At 29.0% G+C, this 24,258-nt stretch overlaps 5 protein-coding genes across 7 annotated transcripts in view; 3 read left to right on the top strand and 2 right to left on the bottom strand.

Annotated features, from left to right (window-relative positions):
- Positions 1–2,658: 2,658 nt before the first annotated feature.
- Mccc1 (Methylcrotonoyl-CoA carboxylase 1) lies at positions 2,659–8,839 on the bottom strand. The gene is made up of 12 exons (XM_088193853.1): positions 8,762–8,839; positions 7,844–7,885; positions 7,571–7,781; positions 6,784–7,149; positions 6,574–6,711; positions 6,415–6,510; positions 5,578–5,761; positions 5,100–5,422; positions 4,523–4,687; positions 4,330–4,453; positions 4,079–4,272; positions 2,659–3,256 (listed from the first exon to the last, which is right to left on the bottom strand). Exons 2-12 carry the CDS (start codon positions 7,867–7,869, stop codon positions 2,957–2,959), a joined length of 2,127 nt encoding a protein of 708 aa, XP_088049979.1. The 5' UTR covers positions 7,870–7,885; positions 8,762–8,839; the 3' UTR covers positions 2,659–2,956.
- An 859-nt stretch (positions 8,840–9,698) lies between these two features.
- On the top strand, positions 9,699–10,735 carry mRpL40 (mitochondrial ribosomal protein L40). The gene is made up of 5 exons (XM_088193863.1): positions 9,699–9,813; positions 9,886–9,969; positions 10,033–10,203; positions 10,266–10,464; positions 10,545–10,735. The coding sequence occupies exons 1-5, from the start codon at positions 9,779–9,781 to the stop codon at positions 10,662–10,664; spliced, it is 609 nt and encodes a 202-aa protein (XP_088049989.1). The 5' UTR covers positions 9,699–9,778; the 3' UTR covers positions 10,665–10,735.
- Positions 10,733–24,258, bottom strand: part of Bili (FERM domain-containing protein 8 Bili) — a 32,533-nt gene continuing 19,007 nt past the window's right edge. The window contains exons 3-11 of one of the 2 annotated variants that reach the window (XM_088193855.1): positions 13,716–13,844; positions 13,452–13,652; positions 12,709–13,152; positions 12,488–12,649; positions 12,178–12,363; positions 11,978–12,107; positions 11,763–11,906; positions 11,408–11,540; positions 10,733–11,329 (exon numbers count right to left, since the gene is read on the bottom strand). In XM_088193855.1, the coding sequence (XP_088049981.1) occupies positions 11,193–11,329; positions 11,408–11,540; positions 11,763–11,906; positions 11,978–12,107; positions 12,178–12,363; positions 12,488–12,649; positions 12,709–12,779 (963 nt within the window). In that variant the 5' untranslated portion in view covers positions 12,780–13,152; positions 13,452–13,652; positions 13,716–13,844 and the 3' untranslated portion in view covers positions 10,733–11,192. The remainder of the gene's footprint in view (positions 11,330–11,407; positions 11,541–11,762; positions 11,907–11,977; positions 12,108–12,177; positions 12,364–12,487; positions 12,650–12,708; positions 13,153–13,451; positions 13,653–13,715; positions 13,845–24,258) is intronic. The other variant, XM_088193854.1, reaches the window with a different exon arrangement.
- On the top strand, positions 15,438–20,661 carry LOC148231014 (glucose-dependent insulinotropic receptor-like). 2 transcript variants are annotated; one of them, XM_088193862.1, is made up of 8 exons: positions 15,438–15,511; positions 16,111–16,319; positions 16,378–16,512; positions 16,915–18,110; positions 18,355–18,739; positions 18,809–18,943; positions 19,512–19,661; positions 19,727–20,661. In XM_088193862.1, the coding sequence occupies exons 5-8, from the start codon at positions 18,556–18,558 to the stop codon at positions 20,347–20,349; spliced, it is 1,092 nt and encodes a 363-aa protein (XP_088049988.1). In that variant the 5' UTR covers positions 15,438–15,511; positions 16,111–16,319; positions 16,378–16,512; positions 16,915–18,110; positions 18,355–18,555; the 3' UTR covers positions 20,350–20,661. The 2 variants fall into 2 exon arrangements, with proteins under 2 accessions (XP_088049988.1, XP_088049986.1); XM_088193860.1 differs by having other exon boundaries at positions 16,915–18,739.
- LOC148231013 (glucose-dependent insulinotropic receptor-like) lies at positions 20,767–23,703 on the top strand. The gene is made up of 5 exons (XM_088193856.1): positions 20,767–21,204; positions 21,478–21,707; positions 21,780–21,914; positions 22,839–22,988; positions 23,051–23,703. The coding sequence occupies exons 2-5, from the start codon at positions 21,482–21,484 to the stop codon at positions 23,686–23,688; spliced, it is 1,149 nt and encodes a 382-aa protein (XP_088049982.1). The 5' UTR covers positions 20,767–21,204; positions 21,478–21,481; the 3' UTR covers positions 23,689–23,703.

Below are 24,258 nucleotides of genomic sequence, written 5' to 3'. Positions count from 1 at the left end.
TTAGAGATTCGATTCAGTTTTGACCACATTTTTTCTCATTGTCATATCATAAATTGTCCCAAAAATGCGTTAATTGGAAGTCTTACAAAAAGGCATATATTGAGAATTCGAATCACCTGCTGATAATGTCGTGTATTCCGGTTGTCCACAAAGTGTTAGTTATACACTTAGTTGAGTCGTTATTATCGAATAGTAGACAACGACCAGTTATGTCGGGTTTGTCAGTGTTTATAGGAATCACACCGTGACTAATGGATTATAGGGAATTACAAGTTCTCGAAACATAATGTGTATGGGAATGAATGTTGGTCAGGTATCCTTTAATTGGGAAATTTTTCAAATGTTTCGGCAACATAACCGAACAAATATTCAACGCTGCGCTTACGATATTCGAAAGGTTCTCAAACTTTGCTCAACAAAATTATATAGTATAGGATGAGTCAATATACATATCTCTATTATTTGATTTAAAATTTAAAGAAGATAGATCCTCTTAATTACTCAAATTTAATCAAAATTATTTCATATACTGTCAGGACATATGTGTGCACTTTTTAGCGAATAAATAATTTATCTTATATAATATTTCCTTATATTGGAATGCCAATGATTTCCTATTGTGATAATTATCTTGAGTGTTTGTTCAATATTTCCAAAGAACTTTATATAGATATTTGTAAATCGAACTAATTACATGTTTATTTGTGATCTTAATCCCTAATTAATTTTATCATATTTTAAAATTTTATGTATATAGTCACTCCTCTTTTCAGATTATTCTTACAAAATATTAATATTATATTTGAAGAGATTCTGATATAAAAAATAATATTTAATATGTATTATAGTTATGTATAAAATATAAATTGGGAATCGTCGAGCAGACAATTCACACACAGTTAGTGGCTTTTGTGTCGTTTTTCGGTTTGTGGGACAAGTGTTGAGGACAAAACCGAATCGCCTAATTAAAAAGAGTTATTTTAATTGGGTCCACCGCTAGAGAGGATGTATGGTGTCCGCGCAGGATTCCATTCGGAGGATGAACCGAAACATATTTTCGGTCTTCGTCCTACAACATCGTCCTTTTAGACAAATACGATCGGAATTGAGACAACAGCATTCCATGGCGGTCCATAAATAAAATTAAAAAAACACACATCATGACAGAACATGAGCAACCATAATCGGTGACGTCAGTGGCAATTAAACACGTCCAAATTGGCACATTTGTATAAAGTATAAAAAATGTTTAATCACTCCCAATTAATAAAACGTTCGATGTTAATTAGGCGAAATAGTCGAAAGATCAGAGTCCAACGATATGTGGTTTTTCTTCGGGTCTTCTCAGGATTTGAATGATGGAAGCGTTGAATACTAGGTAGGTAAAGTTCCAAGTCTTTGATATTGACCAACGATAAAATACCAATGCGGTTGTGGTCGGCATTCGTCGGAGTCAGGGGCGGATTAAAGATATCGGAAATAGTTACCACCCCAGTTGTATCTTTTATTGTATTTTTATATATTAAAGCAAGGATTTTTTCCTTAATATGTTTTAAAAATGTTCAAAAACTAGTTTTAAATTAAAAAAGATACATAAATCAATTTTTTATTCGTGTTTTTGGGATACTGTTCACAAACCTTCGCTTAGTTTTTCGGGTATGTGTTGTAGGTAGGGATTTCAATAGCGGTAATACCGGTATTGGGGCAAAAATTTACCTTCAGTACTACCGGTATTACAAAATGAAATACCGGTAGTATCGAAAATATTATTTTATTTTTTTTAAATCTGAAAAATAGTATCTCAAACATAACAATCGAAATTGTGTATCTAGAAGCGAATCTAAATTCCTATTAATATAATATTATAGACAAACATATAAAACGCAGCAAAATTTTCTTTAAAAATTAACATCGCTTCAGTATTAGTTGTAATTAAAATATAACGACAATTTTAATTGTACCAAAAAGCATTTTTTTAATTTAATTATAAATCTAGTGAAAAAATACTTGACCTGTGTAAATAACTCACCAAAAGTTCTAGATATTATACCGTTACATTATTGAGAGGTCTAATTGCGCTCCATAGATCTTTCGAAAAGTGTTCGCGAGTTATGATGTTAGTGAGATAGCATCTCGGAAAGCGTGAGTCTCTTGATTTGTGGGAGGGAATTGGGGAGGAGGGAGTGACGGTTCATTTTGGCAAAAAACACATTTGTCTCCACCCGTGGCTGATTAATGATCGAACGTGTTCTTGATAAACGAAACAAACCGTTCGTATAACCTGTCACATCTCGTATTTCAATGGCATTAATCTTATACAACAGCATCGATGAATCAGAAGCCATCGTTGCTTAGTAAAAACGTATTGGTTTCGTGAGATTTAATGTGTGAGCCGTAAGGTATCTCTGCGCATACGTAACATATTATATTAAACCTGTATAAAATTAATTTTTATTTAACCTACAAATGATATTTACTTAAATCTTGTACATAAGTCTTCGAACTCAAATGCAATAGTTGCATGTAATAGTTTTTTAGTCATATAAATATCCATTCATAGGCATATAGATGTGTCACAGATAATTTTAGATACATTATTCAATAATCTAAACAATCTCAGAAGTTATTTTATTTAAAAATATATAAAATGCAGTTAAATTATATTAAAATATTTATTTAATTTTCATAATAAACATAAAAACAACATTATTTATTGCACATAATTAATCCACTTGCATCAGAATCCAGTATAAGTCTCTACTAACATCTAACAATAAAAGCTTGATCCAATTTACTATTATATGTACATTTTGTGGAATGTCAAATACATAAAAAAATATATATCTTAAATGTAAAACTTGATATAAAAATATATAATATATTGATTTAGCAATGGCAAGTAATAACATAATGAGATTACATCATCGAACACGGGACATTAGCAATTAAAAAAAAATTATTCTTCCTTAAACTTGACTAGTTCAGTATTTTTAGCAACGCTGGCTCCAATTTTATATGGTGCAATTTTTTCAACAACTCCGTCTTTAGCTGCTTTGACCACATACTCCATTTTCATCGCTATGATAACGAAGAGCGAATCTCCTTTTTTAACATGATCTCCAACATTAACAAGCATTCTATCCAAAACTCCTGGCATTGGCGATCTAGCCGAGCCAGCATCGAGTGTCGATCCGCTATCCTTTCCAATCTTGGATAAATATTTGGGTTTCTCTTTTTCTATCTCGGTTTTACCGTCCTAAAAAACAAAAACGTTATATTAAATATTGTTATAAATGACTGGTTGTTGGCCAAGGATACAAAATAAATCATTGGAGCAGTTTTCTTGAGATTCAAGAGAGCTTTCGAAACAATAGACAGAAGTATAATGTTGAAGAAATTAGAGAATATCGGTTTAAGTGAAATACTTTTAAGGTGGCTTAATAATTACATAAAAAAGTTAAAATAAATTATGCTTATTCCAAAGAGAGAATAATATCTCATGGTGTACCACAGGGGTCTAAATTGGGACTATTGCTGTTTATATTATATATTGATGATATAATAAATAATATAAAAAAATGTATAATACATCAATTTGTGGACGACAGTTTAATATATTGCATAGGTGATAATGTTAAAGAAGTTGTAGATAATTTAAATAATGAATTAAGTATAATAGAAATATGATTAAAAAATAATGTACTCAAACTAAATATATATTTATTAATTATAAAGATATGTTAGATAATAATATAAAAATAGTTATAGATAACTCTATTCCAAAAATAGTTGATAATAAAAAAAATTTAGAAGTAATTGTAGATACAAATTTTATTTACATTATCTAGGATAATACTCTAATAACTCTAATTGCTTGTTTATATTTACGTGGGTTTAATATTACTTTTCTTGAGAAGTAACAACTTTATAATGCTTTTTTTAAATCAAATTTAAAATTTGTCTAATTTTAAAAGATTTGATACATATTTCTGAATATATAGTAATAAAAACATAAATATACACATATCTGATATTGATTTTAATCATCACAGTTATTTCCATATAAAAAATATAATACCTGATCAAATATATAAACATTATCATCTGTAATGACTATATTGCATTTATTATTGGCGTCATTTATTGTAGTCTCCAGTTGTACTTTGTTATTTAATATCTTTAAACTACCACTAGCATCATATATAATTCCATCGGCTAGTTCAACTTTGTAAGTTCCAGATTTATCTCCGAATTCAACTTTTATGGAATGTTCTACAATTAACAAATCATTGACTTTTTGTTAAAAATATATAATTGACATCAATTTACCTTTTCCGTTAAATTTGAACTTTATAGTTCGTTTATGTTGATGATTTGGTCTCCATCCAATAGGTGGCACATAAATACCAAAATCTTTCATTACTTTTTTGCTTTCATTCAACTCATTTAAAATCTAAAAGCATTAAATATAAATAAAATATAAAACATAAAAAAAAATATATTAAAATAAATAATGAATTACTGTAGCTAAAGCTCCTTGAATAAGTAACTTATTATCTATTGCTTGTTCCGGGAATAACGTCTTTTCGTGATCTTTAATAAACGCTGTATGCACATCTCCTTTTTGGAATGCATCATGTTTACATAGCGTCAACAAAAAGTTAACATTAGTTTCCAAACCAACAATCTGTAAATAACATATAAATTAAAACTGTATATTATAGTTGAAACTGTGAGCAGAAATGGAGAATATATATTTTTCAATGCTTTATACTTATTGCTTGCAATTTGAATATCAGAAAGAGCATTTTATCTTATCTATATGTTTACAATTATATTGAGAAAATAGCTTAATGTTGTTAATATATTATTAAAAATTGCTGTGAAAAATATTTATTATTGGTTCTAAGCTTTGCTAAATTTATTTATTAACTATATTTTTAGTTAATAAACGTCTTTATACATTTATACTAATCTAAAATTAAGATTCCAAGTGTTTTAAAATACGATAATAATTATCAGTTAATAAATATTTTGGATAAGATATTATAATACTTTTATGTAGGTGCGATACTAGTTTGTTAATAATACAAGCTTACTTGATAATCAGCCAGTTTTCCTCTCATTTTAGCCAAAGCTTCTTCTCGATTCTTTCCCCATGTAACCAACTTGGCTATCATTGGATCGTAATGAACGGAAACTTCGTCTCCTTGTTCGACTCCAGTCTCAATTCTGACGTCACTTGAAGCATCCGGAACAGACATGTGAGTCAATGGACCGGCGCCGGGTAAAAATCCACCTCGAGGATCTTCAGCATATATTCTGCATTCAAAGGAGTGTCCGTTTAAGTTTATTTCAGATTGTGATACTGGAAGTGGTTCACCCGAAGCTACTTTTAGTTGCCATTCAACCAAGTCGGTTCCTAAAAAAAACATTTTTAATAGCTGCTTTTAGATAAAAAATAAAATCATGTCGAAAGTTTAAATTTTAAGGTTCTAAAATATCGATAATCTTAGTTTAACAGTTCACAAAATGAGCAATAATCTAGGACCTATATGTGTGATCTTATTTATATACCTGTTATCATTTCAGTGATTGGATGTTCAACTTGTAATCGTGTATTCATTTCCATGAAATAGAATGAGTGATTTTTTCGATCCAAAATGAATTCTACAGTTCCGGCTCCTACATAGCCAACTGCTTTAGCAGCTCTAACGGCAGCTTGCCCTAAAGCCATTCTGGTTTCTTCGGATATGCCAGGCTATGAAAAAAGGCAGATTATCATATCATAAAAAAAGACTTGAAGGAGTGGACAAACAGGAAGGAATACTTATAAATGTTTAAGCAATTAACGACAATCAATATCCCAATGATAGGATTATTCTTATTAGACTTATAGTGAATATTGCCAAGACTAAATTTATGATTATCAACAAAAAACCAACAACCAAATATTTGGGTTACTGGATTAATTAAAAATGGGCTCATTCCAAAGAAATCAAAATTTGAATTAAGATTCTGCTTCTTCAAGATAAAAAATATTTTCTACAATATGTATTGTACATTGTTACATTTTCTCCATAATTCTGTATGAAGTTGAAGCTTGGATACTCATTTAAGCAACCACAAAGCGAATATAAGCCTTTAAAATGTTAAAGATCGTTTTAATAGAAAAGGTTCAAATGTATGAAGAATAAACTTCCATTGAGAGGAGAATAGATGAAAAGTGATAAATATGAAATCATCCAGATCAGCTTTCAAGAGAAAGTACAAAGAAAAAGAAGAAACTCATGGTTTAAAATCTTGAAAGAGTCATTCCACTGTAGAATAAAGTCACAATAATGATTTACAACATCGATCGTGGAGAAGAACATCAAGAATAAAAGATCTATATTAAAAAGATAATTTACTCACGGCGGGTGCTTCTTCGATAATTTTCTGATGTCTCCGTTGCACAGAACAATCTCTTTCGAATAAATGCACAGCATTCCCGTGCATATCTGCAAATACCTACAAACATTATAATATAGTAATTATCACATTCTGATCATAGACAAAATAATAAAGACTTACTTGAACTTCAACGTGTCTCGGATCCGATACGTATTGTTCCAAAAGTACATTATCATCACCGAAGGCCTTCAAAGATTCTCTTTTAGCTGAATCAAGAGCATCCAAGAAATCTTCACGTTTTTCAGCAATCCTCATACCCTAAATATATAATTTAGATTATGTAATAAGAAATTCAAATGAATGCTGACTTGTATGACTTTAAAGTGATACCTTTCCACCGCCGCCTCTAACGGCTTTAATCATCAGTGGAAACCCTATTTTGTCCGCTTCGCTTTGAAGCTTTTCTATAGATTGTTCGTCGCCATGGTATCCGTGAATGATAGGCACTCCAGCTGCTGACATGATTGCTTTTGAAGTACTTTTGATTCCCATGTCTCTGATTGCAGATGATGGCGGTCCAACGAAAATGATGTTTTCGTTTTTGCATCGTTCCGCAAACTCCAAATTTTCAGATAAGAATCCATAGCCGGGATGAACAGCCTGACTGTTTGATTTTTTTGCCACTTCTAATATTTTATCTCCTCTTAAATAGCTCTGTTGTGATGGAGGTGGACCGATGTTATAAGCTTCATCAGCCTAAGATATATAAATCAAATTTATATAATAAAATATAGTATAATAATATGATTATGAATCAAATAACTGTGAAATACAAGCTTGAGCATAGCCAGCAAATGAACCGAACTAGAATTTTATTCATACGTAGGATCTTTCCAAAGTTCTAGGATCATATGCATGTGTGAACAAGTCTTGACTTATTCACTATCGATTATTTAGTTTGCTCCAGTGAAATACTAGATATACTTCTGCATAGTTGAGATAATTTTGAAGCCATGAAAGTCAGTTAATTCACAAAAAGCTATCAATTTATATTCATAGAAGCTGTATCAAGACCTAACAAATCATTCAGCTTTTATATGCAATTCTAATTTTCTTGGCTTTCATTTGACAACATTCAAGTAACTTTATATGTCTTATTGATACATTGATAACTTACCATTTTAACATGCATAGCATATTTGTCTGCATCTGAAAATACAGCTACTGTTTGAATGCCTAATTTTCTGGCAGTTTTAATGACTCGACAAGCGATTTCTCCCCGGTTCGCTATGAGGACTTTTTCAATTGGCTTGATATTTATATCATTCTTTATTTGAGCGGATTGTGAAGCAAAGTTTTTGAAGCCATAGTTTAATGTATAATAAAAACTGTAAAAAAATTGAAATATATTGAATTAAGTGTGTCATTTAATAATTTATTTTTAACAAACCTTTTTCTTATTCGATGATTATACATTTTAAAAATTTTAATTCTGAAAAATAAAATATTTTTTTTTATAATTTTATAATGTTTAAATTAAATAATAAGTAATCGAAACAGAGTATATTTTTGCTGTAACATTTTTAAATGCAAATTATTTGATTTGCAGTTGACCTTGCTTTGATATACAAGTTGTACATAAAGGCCGATATACACCAGCGCCTTGTTGAAACTTTAAGAACTATAAAATATTATTTGGTATGTTTTTATTTTTCATTTTTATTGTGTTTATGTATAGGATGGATATTGTTAACTATTTCTAATGGAATAAGGAAATTGTTATGTTCAAATACCTTTCCCTACCACTGAATAAAATACATTTCAAAAAAAACTACAGCTTTATTGGAAAAAATATTAAAAAAAAATGTTTATCAAATAATAAAATAGATAAAATAACAAATTGATTATATTTGTAACATCTCAATCATTATTCCTACTATAAATTTATAAATGTATTATAAATGTAACTAAAAATTGCATTATTATTTAAACTTTACCTTGAATCTTTCATTAGTATATATATAATTTATCCATATGTATTTTATCGTTATATTTTTAAATCTAAAATAATTTGAATCAGAATAAATATTTGCGATTTAAATATAAAAAATAGTTATATATGAATATTACTTTATTATAAATTGTAAATAATGCAATTTTATTAAAATAACATATTAATTCGCTCAATTTAAGAAATATCTACTGTGAGTCGAACTTTAGAATCAACATACGCTCGCTAGCGGCCAATTAATTGACTAACCTCAAAGTTATCGTCTGTTTAATATGACATTTTCCCTAATATATGATACAAATAATGAGAATATAATACATAAATAAGTTTAGAATCATTGGTAAATGATTGAATTACCTATAAAGACGCCTGGCAGGAGTTAAAAACTAAAAAAAAATATTCTCGTGCAGAGCAAACTGTGCGTAAATGTTTACTGACGAACGATAACATTATTAGATAAGTGGAAGCCGATCATTTTTGGCAAACACGTCATAAGTTTTGTAACTTGTCTGATGCTGTTGAATTTAATATTATTTTTACATATTACTCCTAAATTATCGATTGATAATGGAGATAACCTAGAAAATCATGACAGCTTCCGAAAAATACAAACTACATAAATAGTATCTTTCTTAAATTAAATTAAATACAAATTTAGTTAAGGTTACCAAATTTTGAAAATATCTAAGGACACTAAAAAAAATTAAAGTCATAATTGCTGAGGGAGCTAAAATAATATTATTTCGGAAATTTTTGTTCAAAAGCTATCACGGTAATTTTTGTCAGTGGAAGATAAATAAAAACAGATTGCTGAAGAGGAAAAATAAAGACAAATTGACATCTATAATTAAACAAAAATTTCTGAGATGATTTAAATGTTTTTTGATATTTTCAAAATTTGGTCACTATATGACTACGATACTTTTTTCGACTACCTTTGTCCCTAAATAGTCCGATAATTGAGATTCTACTGTACTTTATATAAAATATTGTTTTTAACTTAACTTAACTCCCTCCCTCCCCCCATATTGTTCTAATATATCTGCTATACACATCTCACGTCTTAAAAAAGAATTTTCTTTAAATCATAACGAATTCTTTCAAATAAAATATATATGTATATAATAATGAGTAAAAACGCAAGTATTCTTACTACACAATCTCAAGCAAATTTAAATATTAAGAAAATAATACATAGTAAAAAAGGTTGAAATTTAAGTTAAGATTGAAATTTAATTAGAATTTAGAAAGCAAATATGGTATATATTTAATTTTATTGATTTATTATTGAAGTACAGTGTCTAAAATTATATGGTTATGGCCAAACAAAAATTGACAGATACTGTTTTATAGGTTATATTGCTGGTGTTAAAAATGTTCGGTATTTCATTAATATCATCGTTCAGCCGGTATTGATTAAATTAAATCACTTAAAATCTTCATATAATAATAAATTGAGTTTTTTTGTATATAACTTTCAGTCTAACCGTCAAGCCAATCTATCAGAATGCCAGAAACATTACATATTATAAACCGCTGCTTTTCAAAGCAACACCTTGCCTTTAGTAAGTCATTTAATCATCGATCATACGTTTATATGGTGAATTTATAATGTTTTAATCAAATAGCGGCGAACCTCTCAAAAAGAAAAAGAAGATGGACCCTGCCATTATGAAGCAAAGAGAAGAGAGAAGGAAAAAGAAAATCGAAAAACAAATCAGGAGAATGGAAAAACATGCTCGGCAACTAAAACCTGTCGAGGAGCTTGAGGTGCCTACAGAAATCATGGATGAGCAAAAGTTAGTATTTTGTATATCTTTCCTCCAATGCCATTACATAATGGTTATATTTTTTTAAATAGGAAGCGTACTCGTCCAATGATAGTTATTACCCCTGAGGTACAAGAATATAGAGAATTGTTGCAGAAAGAATGGAATCGTTATAAATCCAACGAGCATATGGAAAATATTCGTAATATAGATCGAATTTCTTCTTCCCAAAGAATGGCACTGGAAGCTCTGTTGGAAGTTTCGAAAGATTTATATATCGCGGCTCTCACGGTACAGTTTATATTAAAAAATTAACTGAGTTTTGAAACCACAAAGTTTCGGTCCGTCTCTAATATATTTTTAATTTACAGGTTGACGAAAGCTTGGAAAATATCACATTCAAAGGTCCGGTTGCTACTCCGCCGATTAAAAATTACGAGTCTCCAGACGGCGAATATACTGACATATCGAGAAAGTGGGACATTGTTTAAGCTTTGAATGGTTTGGTATAAATAAATTATTTAGAATTACTTCTTAAATGAATAAAAATGCATTTGAGTTATTTACAATGTTTTATTTTTGATTCAGTAAAATTATAATCAATTGTGACATTAAACATTTTTACAAATTCAGATCAACAAAAAACTTAACACGTCTTTGATTTAAAGCTAACGATTGTGTAAATATAATATAAGATTTAAGACTGACTAGAAAGTAACATGATAAAATACATATTCAGAGCATACTGGTGAGCACAAAAGAAACTTACTCTAATGTTAATATCATTGTTAATCACACAACATATATTATTATTATTATATAATACTTTAATATGAGATTACTGGTCATGGAATGTATTGCTAGTATCGAATATATTGATATAAAAATTTATAAAGCTATAATTAAAATTCGTAAATGAGAAAAATAATATCAATCGGAGGTCAGACTGAATTAAACGGAAACGAATCATATTTACATTAATGTAGCCGCGACCCTATCACATCAAATAATATGTAAATTCAATAAGCTAATCTCCAAGATCCCGCGTGTCCTAGAGCCGCACCTCTTTCGTCAAAGGTCGCTAAAGACAATCGAGCCGTCTTGTTTGCCAACCGTCTCGCTGGAGAGTCCATGTCTCCGCCACCTTCAACTCCAACTGAAACAAAATGATTATAGGTCTCTAAGATATAATATATTACAATGTATAAAATATGTGAGCATTCGCTTCATTTACCTGGCGAGTTTTGATAGTCATACTGCTGGGGCGACTCTGCCCTTTGCTCGTCTTCGGCGGCTAAACCTTTTCTGAACTCGTTGATGAAATGGACGATTAACGGTTCCATCAACGGGGCTTGTTTAGAAAATACCTAAAATAATTCAATGTTATGCTATAATTTTCAATATTAGTCCTTACAAAAAAACTCGCATAGAGGAAGAGAAGCAATCAATTATCCAATTAACCCAGCTTCAATTCCTAACTGCCTTGCCTTTGCTATGCTAATAAATAAGTCACAAAGACAGTTGCTTGCAGTTGCAAGAATCGAATGGAATGAATACTTCTCTCGTCACTTCATATGAAATAAATATACCTGTAATATTTTTGTAACTCTCAACCCATTTTCAACGACCATGAATTGTAAAAAGAGACATGGCAAGCAATCTTCATTAGCCTCGTTCGATGGTTTCGCACACTCCCACGATAATTCTTCATAGCGTAATCCAAGCAGCATAGTCTAAATTATAAAATAATATCACATGTTTTTAAGCTTTTAAAGTGAAAATAAATCTTAAATAAATCACATACACATTCGCATTCATCTATAATGTATATCCCAGTGGCGTTGATCGCAATCAACACAGCAATATCTTCGTGCGTTATGAGGCTGGTTAATCCTCTCACTGGTTGTTCTACTTGGCCTTGAAAAAATGCAGCTCTGAAATATCAGGTATAAATTAAAACAAATATTTATTAAATATTAGTTCTACAATGATATAAATACAAACCCGTAAAACGGCAAAGGCCAACACAGTTCTAAATACTTTCGCATTAATTTTCTTGGAGGAGCTGCGGCTGGAGCTCGCCTAAATTGTTCCAATAGACGAGCTTCAGCTCCTGTTTTGCTGGAACGAGCGCCCATCCATAACCAGCCTCTTCGCAAATGGGACGGAAGGAATTCCTTTTGTCTTTGTCTACAATAATATAAACAAGTTTTAACCTCGTTTATATTCGATAAGTAAAAATAAAAGCAGGAAGAAGTAATGTTCATGATGAAAAGCTTCAATGGTGTTGTAATCAAATGCATAATTGTAATACCTGAAGAAATGTGTGGTATGCACAAGTGGATCATAAGGTCCGAGTTGAATTCGAGCTTGTAAAGCGCCCAAAGCCACAGCTCTAGCACTTCCACATGGATATCGACCTTTTACGACTAATTCTCTAGCTTCTTCATAGAGCAACTCTATTATTCGCCCTTCCCTATAAGCAAATTATAGTAAATATCACATAATTATTATAATTAAATGAATCAATTATACTTTATTTTTTCTTCTTCGTGTCGTGGATAGAAAACGTTTCTTTGAAACTTGATTATGGGTTCGTCTCTCATTTGCTGGTTCGGTGTGCCATGACTATATTTTTTGAGAAGTTGTTTCCAAGACTGTCTTACCTCCCACGGTTTGTGCGTCGATTTCAATTGAAGTTCTGTAATTTATATTTAATAATTGAAATATTAAAAGATGATATATTGTACATACATAGCTTCAGATTTTATACGTTAAAACTAGACAAAAAATATTCTTGTTTGATACGGCAAACGTTCAATGCAAAAATATCCAACAAGCATGCTGTGATGGGAGCTGGTGCATTACCATAGTGAAGCGTTTTAGATACTTGAATTACACTCTGATAACTGTTGGCAATTTTTTTAATGTACCAATCAATGCAAGTCCGCTATTTTGGATGTAAAACCGTTATTTTTTCTGGAAAGAAAATTTTTTTTTAATTGAACCGGAACGAAAACTGAAATGAAAAAAACAACGATTCGAAGCCCTATGTTAAAAATACACCACATACAATTAATAATGTTTTTAAACATAAATCGTTTATTAAATTAGTTTTAGTCTGTAGTATCTAGGCGACAAAGCCAGAAAAGCATTTAAACATTTTATATGATTTAGAAAAATTGTTCTTCCAGTTGAAAGCTAATTTATTTATTAAAAAGTGATTATTCTTGAATATCTAAAGACTTTTAGCATGAGCTATTTTCATGTATACATACCTAAAAGTGGACTGCTCATCCAAATAGAAAAAACACTCGGCACTAGAGATTTGCAGGCTTGATTTAATCCCATTTCTTCGCATGTCGTTATGTTTCTAAGCATGTATTGGACAGTACATCCCACAGGATCTTCCATATCCATTTGTATAGCTACCCTTGACATCAGATAGACGCTCACTGGTGTAAGATCTACATTATTACCTTAAAAATACATTTAGTTAGTAACTTTAATTTTTAATGAACATTTATCACTTATGTTCTTACCAGATAGTGGTGGTGAAGCAGCAGATGAGGCACTGCTAGACGAGCTCGGCACCGGAGCATCTAAGCGTGTGGTGTTTGTGGTACTTGTTGATCCGCTGGCTTGATTTGAACAACTACTTGAATTTGAACCTGCAGAAAGATTTTATAATAAATTAGTTTTTTTAAATACATTTTATAACACTCGTGTTGATAATAAAATATATTTTTTATAAATTTATTATGTAATGAAGATACATAGATACACATTATTTTGCAATTGAAAAAAAATCCATAATCTATATTATAATTGGATAAATTTGACTTCAAACTATAAAAATGTAGGTTTTCAAAGTTAAGATGGTGGTATATGTTTTTTTAGTTCGAAATATATTAAATAGAATACTTTCTACTCGTTTTGGCCAGTTTTCTTTCGTCTTTGATTGTGTGACAATGACTAAGAATAAAATTTATATCCAACATTACGTGTTATAGCATAAGAATTTAAAAAGGAAGTAGTGCAACTACCGCGACAAAAAATATCTGTTAAGTGTATAACGAAGATGTGTTACAAATCGAACATGTCGATTTTGGTTTGACAAGTTTCGATCATGAAGACGAGCCCCACTCTGAACTACTATGAGCAATGGTGAATGGTAGACCCACGGCTGACCTCAACAGAACTTGTAGAAAAGTTAAATATTGATCAATCAAACGTTATAAAACATCTATATAAATTAGGAATGGTGTTTAAGCTCTTTAGGTACCACAGAATAATTTATTGGATAGACAGACAGCCTTCTTGGATTGAACTATAGCGGGTGTTTAGAAGTAAGTTACAAAAAAAGATACTGATCAATTCCAGGAGCAGCCTTTTCCAACCCCTAAAGAGAATTACACCAGAAAAAGGTTATGTTATGTGCGTGATGGAATATTAAGGACATAGACAATAAAAAAATTTAAGTACAGTTAACAACACTGAATAAAAAACAACAAAATTTTCACCACAATAATGCCAGACTATATGTTGCATTGATTGATCTGATTATTAAAATCTTATAACATTATATATTAACTATACTATTAACTAATAGGTTGGAGATGGTTATATTTAACAATGCAAATTATGTTATATCAATTAAAAAAACATCGCTTCTTTTAAAATAATATAGTATTAAAAAAATAGTGATAGTTATGAGGAGCTGGTCCAATTTGTATAATACAATGTTTTCTTTCATTTTATTATGTTTTTTTAGAACCGTTGGGCTTAAGGTGGTCATATTTCAATAAATTAAAATATATATCTGGGAATATAAATTTAATGTTAAAAATCAAAACAGAATACAGTCGATATAACAACCAGTGGTGTCATATAAACGGCGAAATCATGTAAATAAACACTAACATTTGATAGTCTGCTATTATTTGCCTGAATCTGATATAACTTTTCTTGGTATAAGTCAGCATTTAAAGTAACTTATGGCTTTAGAAGAAGTACATGTTTATTTGCTCTATATTTATGTATTTATGTACTTATTTAGAGTACTGTAAAACAACTGTAACAAATGGATATGTTTAGCATTCACATAAATACATCAGTGTCCTTGAAAATTAAATTGTTCATTAATATTTATTGACATAAATAATAAGCAGCGGTAAAAATAATTATCCATTATGTTGATATAAAAGTTTTTCTTTACATTGCCGTGTCATTATTGACTATGTTGAATTGAGTGAGGTAATGCAATAGTAGTAGTCAAGAATTCCAAAAGGACAGACGTTCATAGAGTATTTCGATATGGATATAAAATAAATATAATGTGAGTTCTTCTTACAATAAAAAAATATTTTTATATTAAAACATCAATTTACTATTTTGATTATACATAAAAAAATATTGTATATTTTTTTACTCAAAAGTTTTGCGAAGAGAAGTGCTCTTTTTAGTGAAAGAGAAAGTAGATGGAATCCAAATGTGAGAGAATATATATCTTAAATTTCGAATATAATATTATATATGTATGTATATATTATATAAACATTTATTAAAAACAATATTAAAACACCTGTAAATCATTTATATGTATAATTATATTACATTGTAATCTCCATTCTATAAAATTGGAATTAAAAATATTTTTTAATATTAGTATTGAAAAATGTATCAATTGTATTTTTAAAATATTCAATACGTACATAATAATGCAAATATAACAGACTAGTGTTATATTATACTGGCAAAGTAAATATCTACAATACAAATAATGGTGACCTTTCAATATATTTCACAAATCAAAAAATCACATAAGGTTGAATAGCAATCATCAGATTATTTCTCATGTCTAACATATATTAAATACTACTTTCTCACAATATTAAATACCAATATATATAAAAAAAACTTTTATCATATAATCAGAATGAACGAAGATAAATTCCAAAACTTGGACGAGAAACTATATTACGGAATATTCGACAATTTTAATCAACTCATTGAGCCTAAAAATGTAACAACATTAATGAAAGTCGGATATAATATGTTTACTATTATGACGTCGTTGATAGCAACAATCATTATAGCGATCAATCTGACAGTCGTCATTTCTAGTATTATTTTATATAAAAAAGGTGAGCAAATTTATTATTATACAGGTATTTTATATGAATATAATAAAATAAATTTCAGGGATGCAACCAAGAAACGTGTACATTTTCTTAGGCAACATCTCTATGGCAGATTTGTTAATTGGAATAAGCCTAATGATGGGACAGACGTTTCCAAAAGAAAAGAGAAACTATTCATTATGCTTTTCAATGATAGGTAATCTATTATATTGATTATTTAATTTAAAAAGGCAAACATATAGCCATATCAATGCTATTGTTATAGTACAAAAGATTCATTAAATTCTAAAATAATTTGCGCTATTAAAATTCCGATCGTAAACGAGGAGGCATTTATTAGATGTAACAAGTCGCTTCATAAAATAATAGTATACATTTTACCATAACTATAGATATTTAAGCTTCAAGGTAAAAACAAGTTAACATAGTTTCAAGATACTTTAACATTTAAAAATTTACCTAAATTTATATTTTTTACAACTGTTTTTTTGAGAGAGATAGATGATTGAAATGTTTAAGAACAAATGGATATGCTATTTTATAAATTTTCATCTTTAATAGGTACACTTTTTATCAGTGAACAAATATTCCCTTTTAGGATTGCTTGAAAATGTTACACAAAGAGAACACGTTACTATCTAATACTAATAGTTTAAAACGTGCAATTTATATAGAAGCTGCTATATCTTTGGGATTGAAATGTGCCAGAACGACGTTTCGGCGCCGCCCCACTACACCGCTAATTTCTGTACATGTTACAGTTTTGTCTGCATAAATGACACATCTAGAATCATATCAGATATGTCACTTTTATTCACAGTAAAATATAAAAAATATAAAATTTAATTTAGTGAAAAATTATAAAATAGTAGTTTAGTTTTAGACTTTGGTTTAGAGTAGGGGAACCTTTTATTTCTGAAGGCCGCATTAATTTATCTGATTCAACATAAAGCCACACTTAAGAAAACGATGACACCTCCCCCCCCTTCCAAATTAATATTTTTATTTAAAAAATCTATTATTAAAAAATAACAAAATTATAAATTGATATTTATTGTTAAAAAAAACAATACTGAAAATCACAGGAATGCTATACTTATTTAAAGGAATCATATTATACATTGAAATCTCTTTGTAACGAATATCGAAACAACGAAATTCCCAGTATAACGAATCTGCAATTTGTCCCCGAAAAACTTTCATACAAAAGGTTTTCATTGCAACGAAGATTAATCTCAGTATAACGAAATATTTTGATCCGAATTTAAGAATGACATTACAACTTGACACAATGTTTCTCTGAATTCAGTTCATCCTTGACTTGGCGTGTGCCAGATATGTTCACAAACGACATTCAAAGTATTTTGCTGACCCTCAAACTTTTTTTTGTGTATTCATTTTATTTATGGGAAAAAAATCAAACACAAATAAATTATGGCGTCAGTTAAAAAAGGAGCCAAAAGGCCACATGCAGTCTTAAGGCCGCAGGTGTCTACATTTGAAGTGACAGCCTTAAAATTAACCATGATTCTGGATTACAATTACAAATAGACCAATAAACTTGAAAATTAACTTGTTTAATAATATTTAATAACACAAATATTATACAGCAGTAAAAAATGATCTAATAGATGAGTTTTTCTTTACGTTGCTGTGTCATTATTGACTGTAATGATTTGACTGCGTATAATATAATAGTAGTAGTCAAGAATTACAAAAGAACAGACGTTTCAGAGTTTTTTAAAAGGTGGTGTTACATAATTATAATGTGAGGGTTTCATTCCATTAAAAAAAGTTTGTATAACAATAAATATATCTATTATCTAATTTAAAAAACTTTGTTGATTTCAAAAGTGAATTTTAGTTTGGTGTAAATACAATTATTAATAATAGAGATGTACTTTTAAATAAAAGTGAAAGAATATAATTTTTTAAAGCAAACTGTTTTAAATTAACTAAAAACTTTACAATGAAGAAATTAAAATGTTAATTTTAAATAATAAACTATTTATTGTGAATTAATTCTATATTTTTTTAGCATTAAAATCAAAACTGAGATATAACTGAGCGTCAATATATTTATATATTTTTTAAATATTTCAATACATAAAAACTAATGTTATATTATATTGCCTAAGTAAATATCTACATCACAAATATTAGTGACTTTCCATATTTCACCTGATTCAATTACGAATTATGTTGAATAAAATAAGATGATAAAATATCAATATACAGAATGGAAGAAAATAAACCCCAAAACTTGGATGAGAAAATATATCATGTAATACTGGACGATTCCGGTCAAATCATTGATCAAACCGGATACATATTGATTATAACTATAATGCCATTAATGGTTACGATTATCATTGCGTTAAATTTGACGGTTGTCATATCTAGTATCATTTTGTACAAACGGGGTGAGCAAGTTCATATTATATTATATAACCTATAGGTATTTTATATGATTACAATAAAATAAATTTCAGAGGTACAACCGAGAAACGTGTATATTTTCTTAGGCAATATCTCCATGGCAGATTTGTTAATAGGAATATGTTTAATAATGGGACTAACATTTCCAAAGGAAAAGCTAAACTATCCGGCATGCGTGTTAATGATAGGTAAAATCTGATTTCAATAAAAAATAATTTAAGCAAACATAGTCATATTAATGCTTTTATGTCTTAGGTTTAATTTAATAAATTTTAATATATATATTTGTAACAATAGTTATGTGCAAAATGTTATTGTTTTGGCGATACAATCTGCTTTGGGTCAAATGTCCATAAATAATTGTTATCTCATTTTCTAAGATAGTTTCATTTTCAGACATATTCTTCTTCATAATCCTTTTTATTATTCACTAACTTGAACACAAAAGTATATTTTAAGTTTTGTTGTGAGATCATAGGTGTAGTGGTTTCCCGTTGCATTTTACATGCGATTTATTGATATGATATGTAAAGGAAAATAAATTATTTAGTAACATTTAACGAGCGCAATTGTAATTATTAATATAAAGCAATTCAAAGTTGCAATTAGAGTACGTCTTTCTGACATATACATAGATTAATTCGAGTATAACTAAAACACCATATTGAGCAATAATCTTCGTTTTAAGAGATTCTAGACGTTATATGTATTCGAGTATATGAAGAAATGCTTATGTAAATCAAATATTTTTTTAAGGTTTAATTGTATCTGGAAGTATTGTGTCAATATTCAGCGTGGCTTTGATCGCCTTTGATCGATATTTATATATTGTTCATGGAATGCATTATAAAATATGGTTTCATCAACGGAAAGTCGGATATCTGATATTAATAGTGTGGATTATAGGTATCGTATTATCATTAATTAGATCATTGTGACATTGAAACCTAATTTCTGTAATTATTTTACAGGATTCATAATTGGATTTTTGCCTGCATTTAATTCGACAAGAGATACAATTGACGGGAGAATATGCTGGTTCTTATTGGCTCCGCCGGAAATAGTTATGATTGTAATCTTCACCGGCTTTGTCCCCATTGTTATCAGTTGTGTGTTCTATTCGATAATTTTGTATCACGCGATCAAGAAAGTGTATCAGTTGAGAAAAATGACAAGCAATAAGCTGCCGATGTCCACAGATTTGAGAGCTTTCAGAGGAAGTGCATCGGGGAATCATAATAATCCAGATAATACTCCATCGACGTGGAAAGCGATTAAAGTGGTTTTATTCACAACGGGTGCTATAATAATAGCTTGGGTGCCGTATTATATTGCTTGCATTCTATATATATTTACTGATGAAAAAACTTCTTATGCACAACACCAGCGACTTAAATTTGCATTATCAAGTCCTTTGGCTATATTAGGATATACAAACAGTGTATTAAATCCGTTAATATATGCTTGGTTTCATCATGGTTTCAGAAAAAATATTAAAAAGTTGTATTTCAAGCAAAAAGTTAGAATATCGCAAATATTTCATATAAGCGGTAAAAGCAGAGTAAATTCGGAGACAGTTCAAAGTGTGCAGTAGCTTTGCTGTTTATTGGCAATTGTTACAGGTATATTGTGTATTTATAAAATAATCTTTCAGCAACAAACCAAGTTTTACCAATGATATCTAAATACATTTTTTCCTCGGCACTGTTATAAATAATGATAACATGTTTAATTATGAATATTCTAACACACCTAAAAATACACTCGAATCCTCAAAAATGGATACAATTATACAATTTTTTTTGTAAGGAAAGTTATTTTTCGACAAAATTTCAAGCTGCATAATAAAAACATTTTAAATGGCATATACTTCAATTAAAATTTAATTTTGTAAAAAACATGTTAGGATAGATTGTAATTATAAAATATTTATAAATGTATATTGAATTAATGAATATATATAGAGAAATAATAGTAAGTCACGAGTGATAATAAATATTTTACTTATGTTTTTAAATTTAAGTATATAATGTTAAAATATTTGTATGTTATATTGATAGTATATAATTAATATAATAGATGAAAAGTTGCTACATTCTTAGTTTATTTATCACATTAGTGCCTCATGTGAGTTTGATACTTATTTTTTATTATACATACTTGAAAACACGTGTAAGAAAAAATTTAAAAATTATCTTTGTATAGATTTGATCATTTACTTGAAATGAAAAAAAATTAGACAAACATAATGTGAGAATCACATACAAAAATGACAATGAAGCTCCATAAAAAGTGTGTACATGTGTATATTTTTTATATTATGTTCATTAAATAGTCTTTTCCCACTCGTCAAAAAACATAACACCATTTACAATACGGAATTGCAAGTGAACATACGTTTATTCAGCTTAACAAAGCTCTAGGATCGATGTGAATTAATAATTAGCATGTAAGTATTTTAAATTGTAAAAAAATAATTATTACAGTATTAATCGTGAAATTATAATTAAATACAAATAAAAATAAATACTAATCTGACAATCGTTATATTAAAATTTAGTATTTATTGAAGTATTACTATTATGTATTTTATAATAGATATTAATTATTAATTCATAAATAAAAAATCTTAATATTGTAATTAAATCTCGATCAATATCAATAGTTTGTTTTTATATTATACAATCCAAATCCATTGCCTAAGTTCCATAACAAATTACAGAAGCATGATTGAAGATGACTTAAGTGACGTTAACAATTCCATATCATTAGAACAGGCCTACTACAGATTATTTAACGACGAAGATATCTCTAACGTCAAGCAAAAAAACATCACTATTTTAATGAAGGCTGGAGTTAAACTTTACTCTTATATGATTCCTTTTGTCGGCACTTTCATAATCGCCATAAACTTAGTTGTGGTAATATCAAGTATAATGTTATTCAAAAGAGGTAATTTAAAAAACTTTATACATATTATACAAGAGGTAACAAAGCAGAAATTTATTTTTTTATTAATTTTAGGACAACAGCCTAGAAATGTTTACATCTTTCTTGGGAACGTCTCGCTGGCAGATTTATTCACAGGAATAGGAGTAGTTTTGGGAAGTCTAATTCAAAAAGAAACCAGATCTCAAAGTACATGCAACATTATAATAGGTAATTGACAATTATTATATAAATTTATTTACTAAAGTACAAAAAATAACATAATTACTTATTATTATTAATATCCATTCATAAAATAATACACTTATTATTATTAATATAATATATTAATCATAATATACTTACTAATATTAATATATTACATTATTATTATTAACATATTATACCTATATTATTTTATGAATGGAAAACTGTGGTTTGGTCATTTAATAATTTTTCAATAAAATAAGATTTAATGTAAATAACATTTAAGAAAATAAAGACATATTCTTGTCTGGGATCTTACTAATTAAAAAGCGACTAGTTTTATATTTATTTAAATAATTATAGTCTCAAATTCATATAATAATTATGATTCAGATCGTTGGCTTTAGATTAAGTTAAGAGATAAGAGTTTTAGCACATCAAGCACCGATGAAAACTTAAAGAAAATAAGAACATTATGTTAATATATTGCCGAATCACTATTAAGAATATTATTGAATATGTCAATATCTCATAAGATTCATGCAAACAATTTTAACTGACATTTTAGAGATGAAACGGTAGCCGGCAAATTTGTTCTAATACTAATTGCATTGAATTTTCAACAAATTGTTGATCAATTGTTGCTTAACATATGACAAATCTTTTGTGTACTGTTATGACTTATGATGTTATAAGTCCAATCGTGTTAATGGAAGCGTTCTGAAGAGTCAACACTAAAAAATCACGTCAAGTTCGATCAAATGTCATGGATCTCCTTACTGTTTTATAACGGCATAATGCACTATAAATAATTGGTATTTCCTTTACAATTTTAAATATTATGCACCATTTTTAGATACATGTAAATTTAACAATTTCCTCTACCTTTATTGTCGCTTGAATTTTTTAAGCAACAGCTTTTAATTTTATTTAAACTTACGAATACAGGTATTATAGTAGGCACAAGTGTAATATCCATCATCAACGTTACACTAATTGCCTTTGATCGCTATGTATACATTATTCATGGGATAAACTACAAAAGATGGTTCTATTTAAAAAGAGTAGGAGCATTAATAGTCTCGTCATGGATAATAGGTATAAAACTATATTAAATCCTATCATTGCTTATATTTTACTCAAACATTTGTATGATTTAGGCTTTATAATTGGAATTCTACCAGCAACGAGTTCCAGGCGAGACACGATCCACGGAAAAGTTTGCTGGTTCATATTATCTCCACCGGAGATAATATTAATCATTACGTTTACCGGCCTAATAACCATCACTGTATCGTGTATATTGTATTCCATAATTTTATACCACGCCTTAAAGAAGGTTCGACAATTGAAAAACATGAACTCAACTGACCAGTCTACTTCTACAAAATTGAGAGCTTTCAGAGGAAGCAGATCAGTGAGCCGAAGCAGTTCAGACAACGTCGAACAGAACAGTGGCACAGAGAATTTGGTTAGACAAAACAAACCTTCAACTTGGAAAGCTATAAGGGTAGTGTTGTTTACCACTGGGGGTGTGGTGATCACTTGGGTACCTTATGGTATATCTTGTATTCTGTATGTTTTCTGCGATAAAATTGCAAATCAACAACAATGTGGAAATTTAAATTACGCCTTAGTGAGCCCTTTAGCTATACTGGGTTTCATTAATAGTTTGTTAAATCCGATTATATATGCTTGGTGGCATGATGGTTTCAGGAAAGGGATCAAAAATATGTATCTGAAACACAAGGCCAAGCTTATACCGAATGTATTCAGTATTAGCCGTAATAATGTATGAAACATAATATTAGAAATATTTAAAAAAAAATTGTTTTTTAAATTTATTTCCCAACTTTTCTGGTAAATTCAGTGTATCTTTTTGTGAAGTTTTATTTTCACTAGTATAAATATAATTTCACAAGCTGTTTTACTGAAATCATATCTAAATACATTTTCACCAATAGATATATATTTCTATTAGCAAAAATATAATTTAACTGATAGGCGTTAGTGAAATTTTATACTGCTCAAAAATGTCTATGAAACTAAATTTGACAGTTTCGAAGCGTCCATTTGTGAATCTAACTTCACACAATGAAAGTTCAAAAACTATAGTTAATTTTAGACGTTTTGAAACTAATACAGCGAATATGTATTTTTTTAATGAAATTATAATTTTACTGATCGGTAAACTGTATTTATTGTATGTGTTGCAACTAATTTTTGAAATGAAATTCGCTGGTGGCGTACAGGACTAAAAAAAGTCAGTTAAGACCATAAGGTGACGTCCTCCTTAAAATTTTTGTATTTATTTTTCTTGAACAAAAAAATCCAAATACCTTTTTTTAAGCTCTCGTAGCAATTTCTC

The sequence above is a fragment of the Plectrocnemia conspersa genome, unplaced genomic scaffold (assembly GCF_051122295.1).
Source record: "Plectrocnemia conspersa isolate PC_06_02 unplaced genomic scaffold, ASM5112229v1 ptg000010l, whole genome shotgun sequence".
Classification (NCBI taxonomy): domain Eukaryota; kingdom Metazoa; phylum Arthropoda; class Insecta; order Trichoptera; family Polycentropodidae; genus Plectrocnemia; species Plectrocnemia conspersa.
This window is presented reverse-complemented; position numbering and strand designations above follow the sequence as displayed.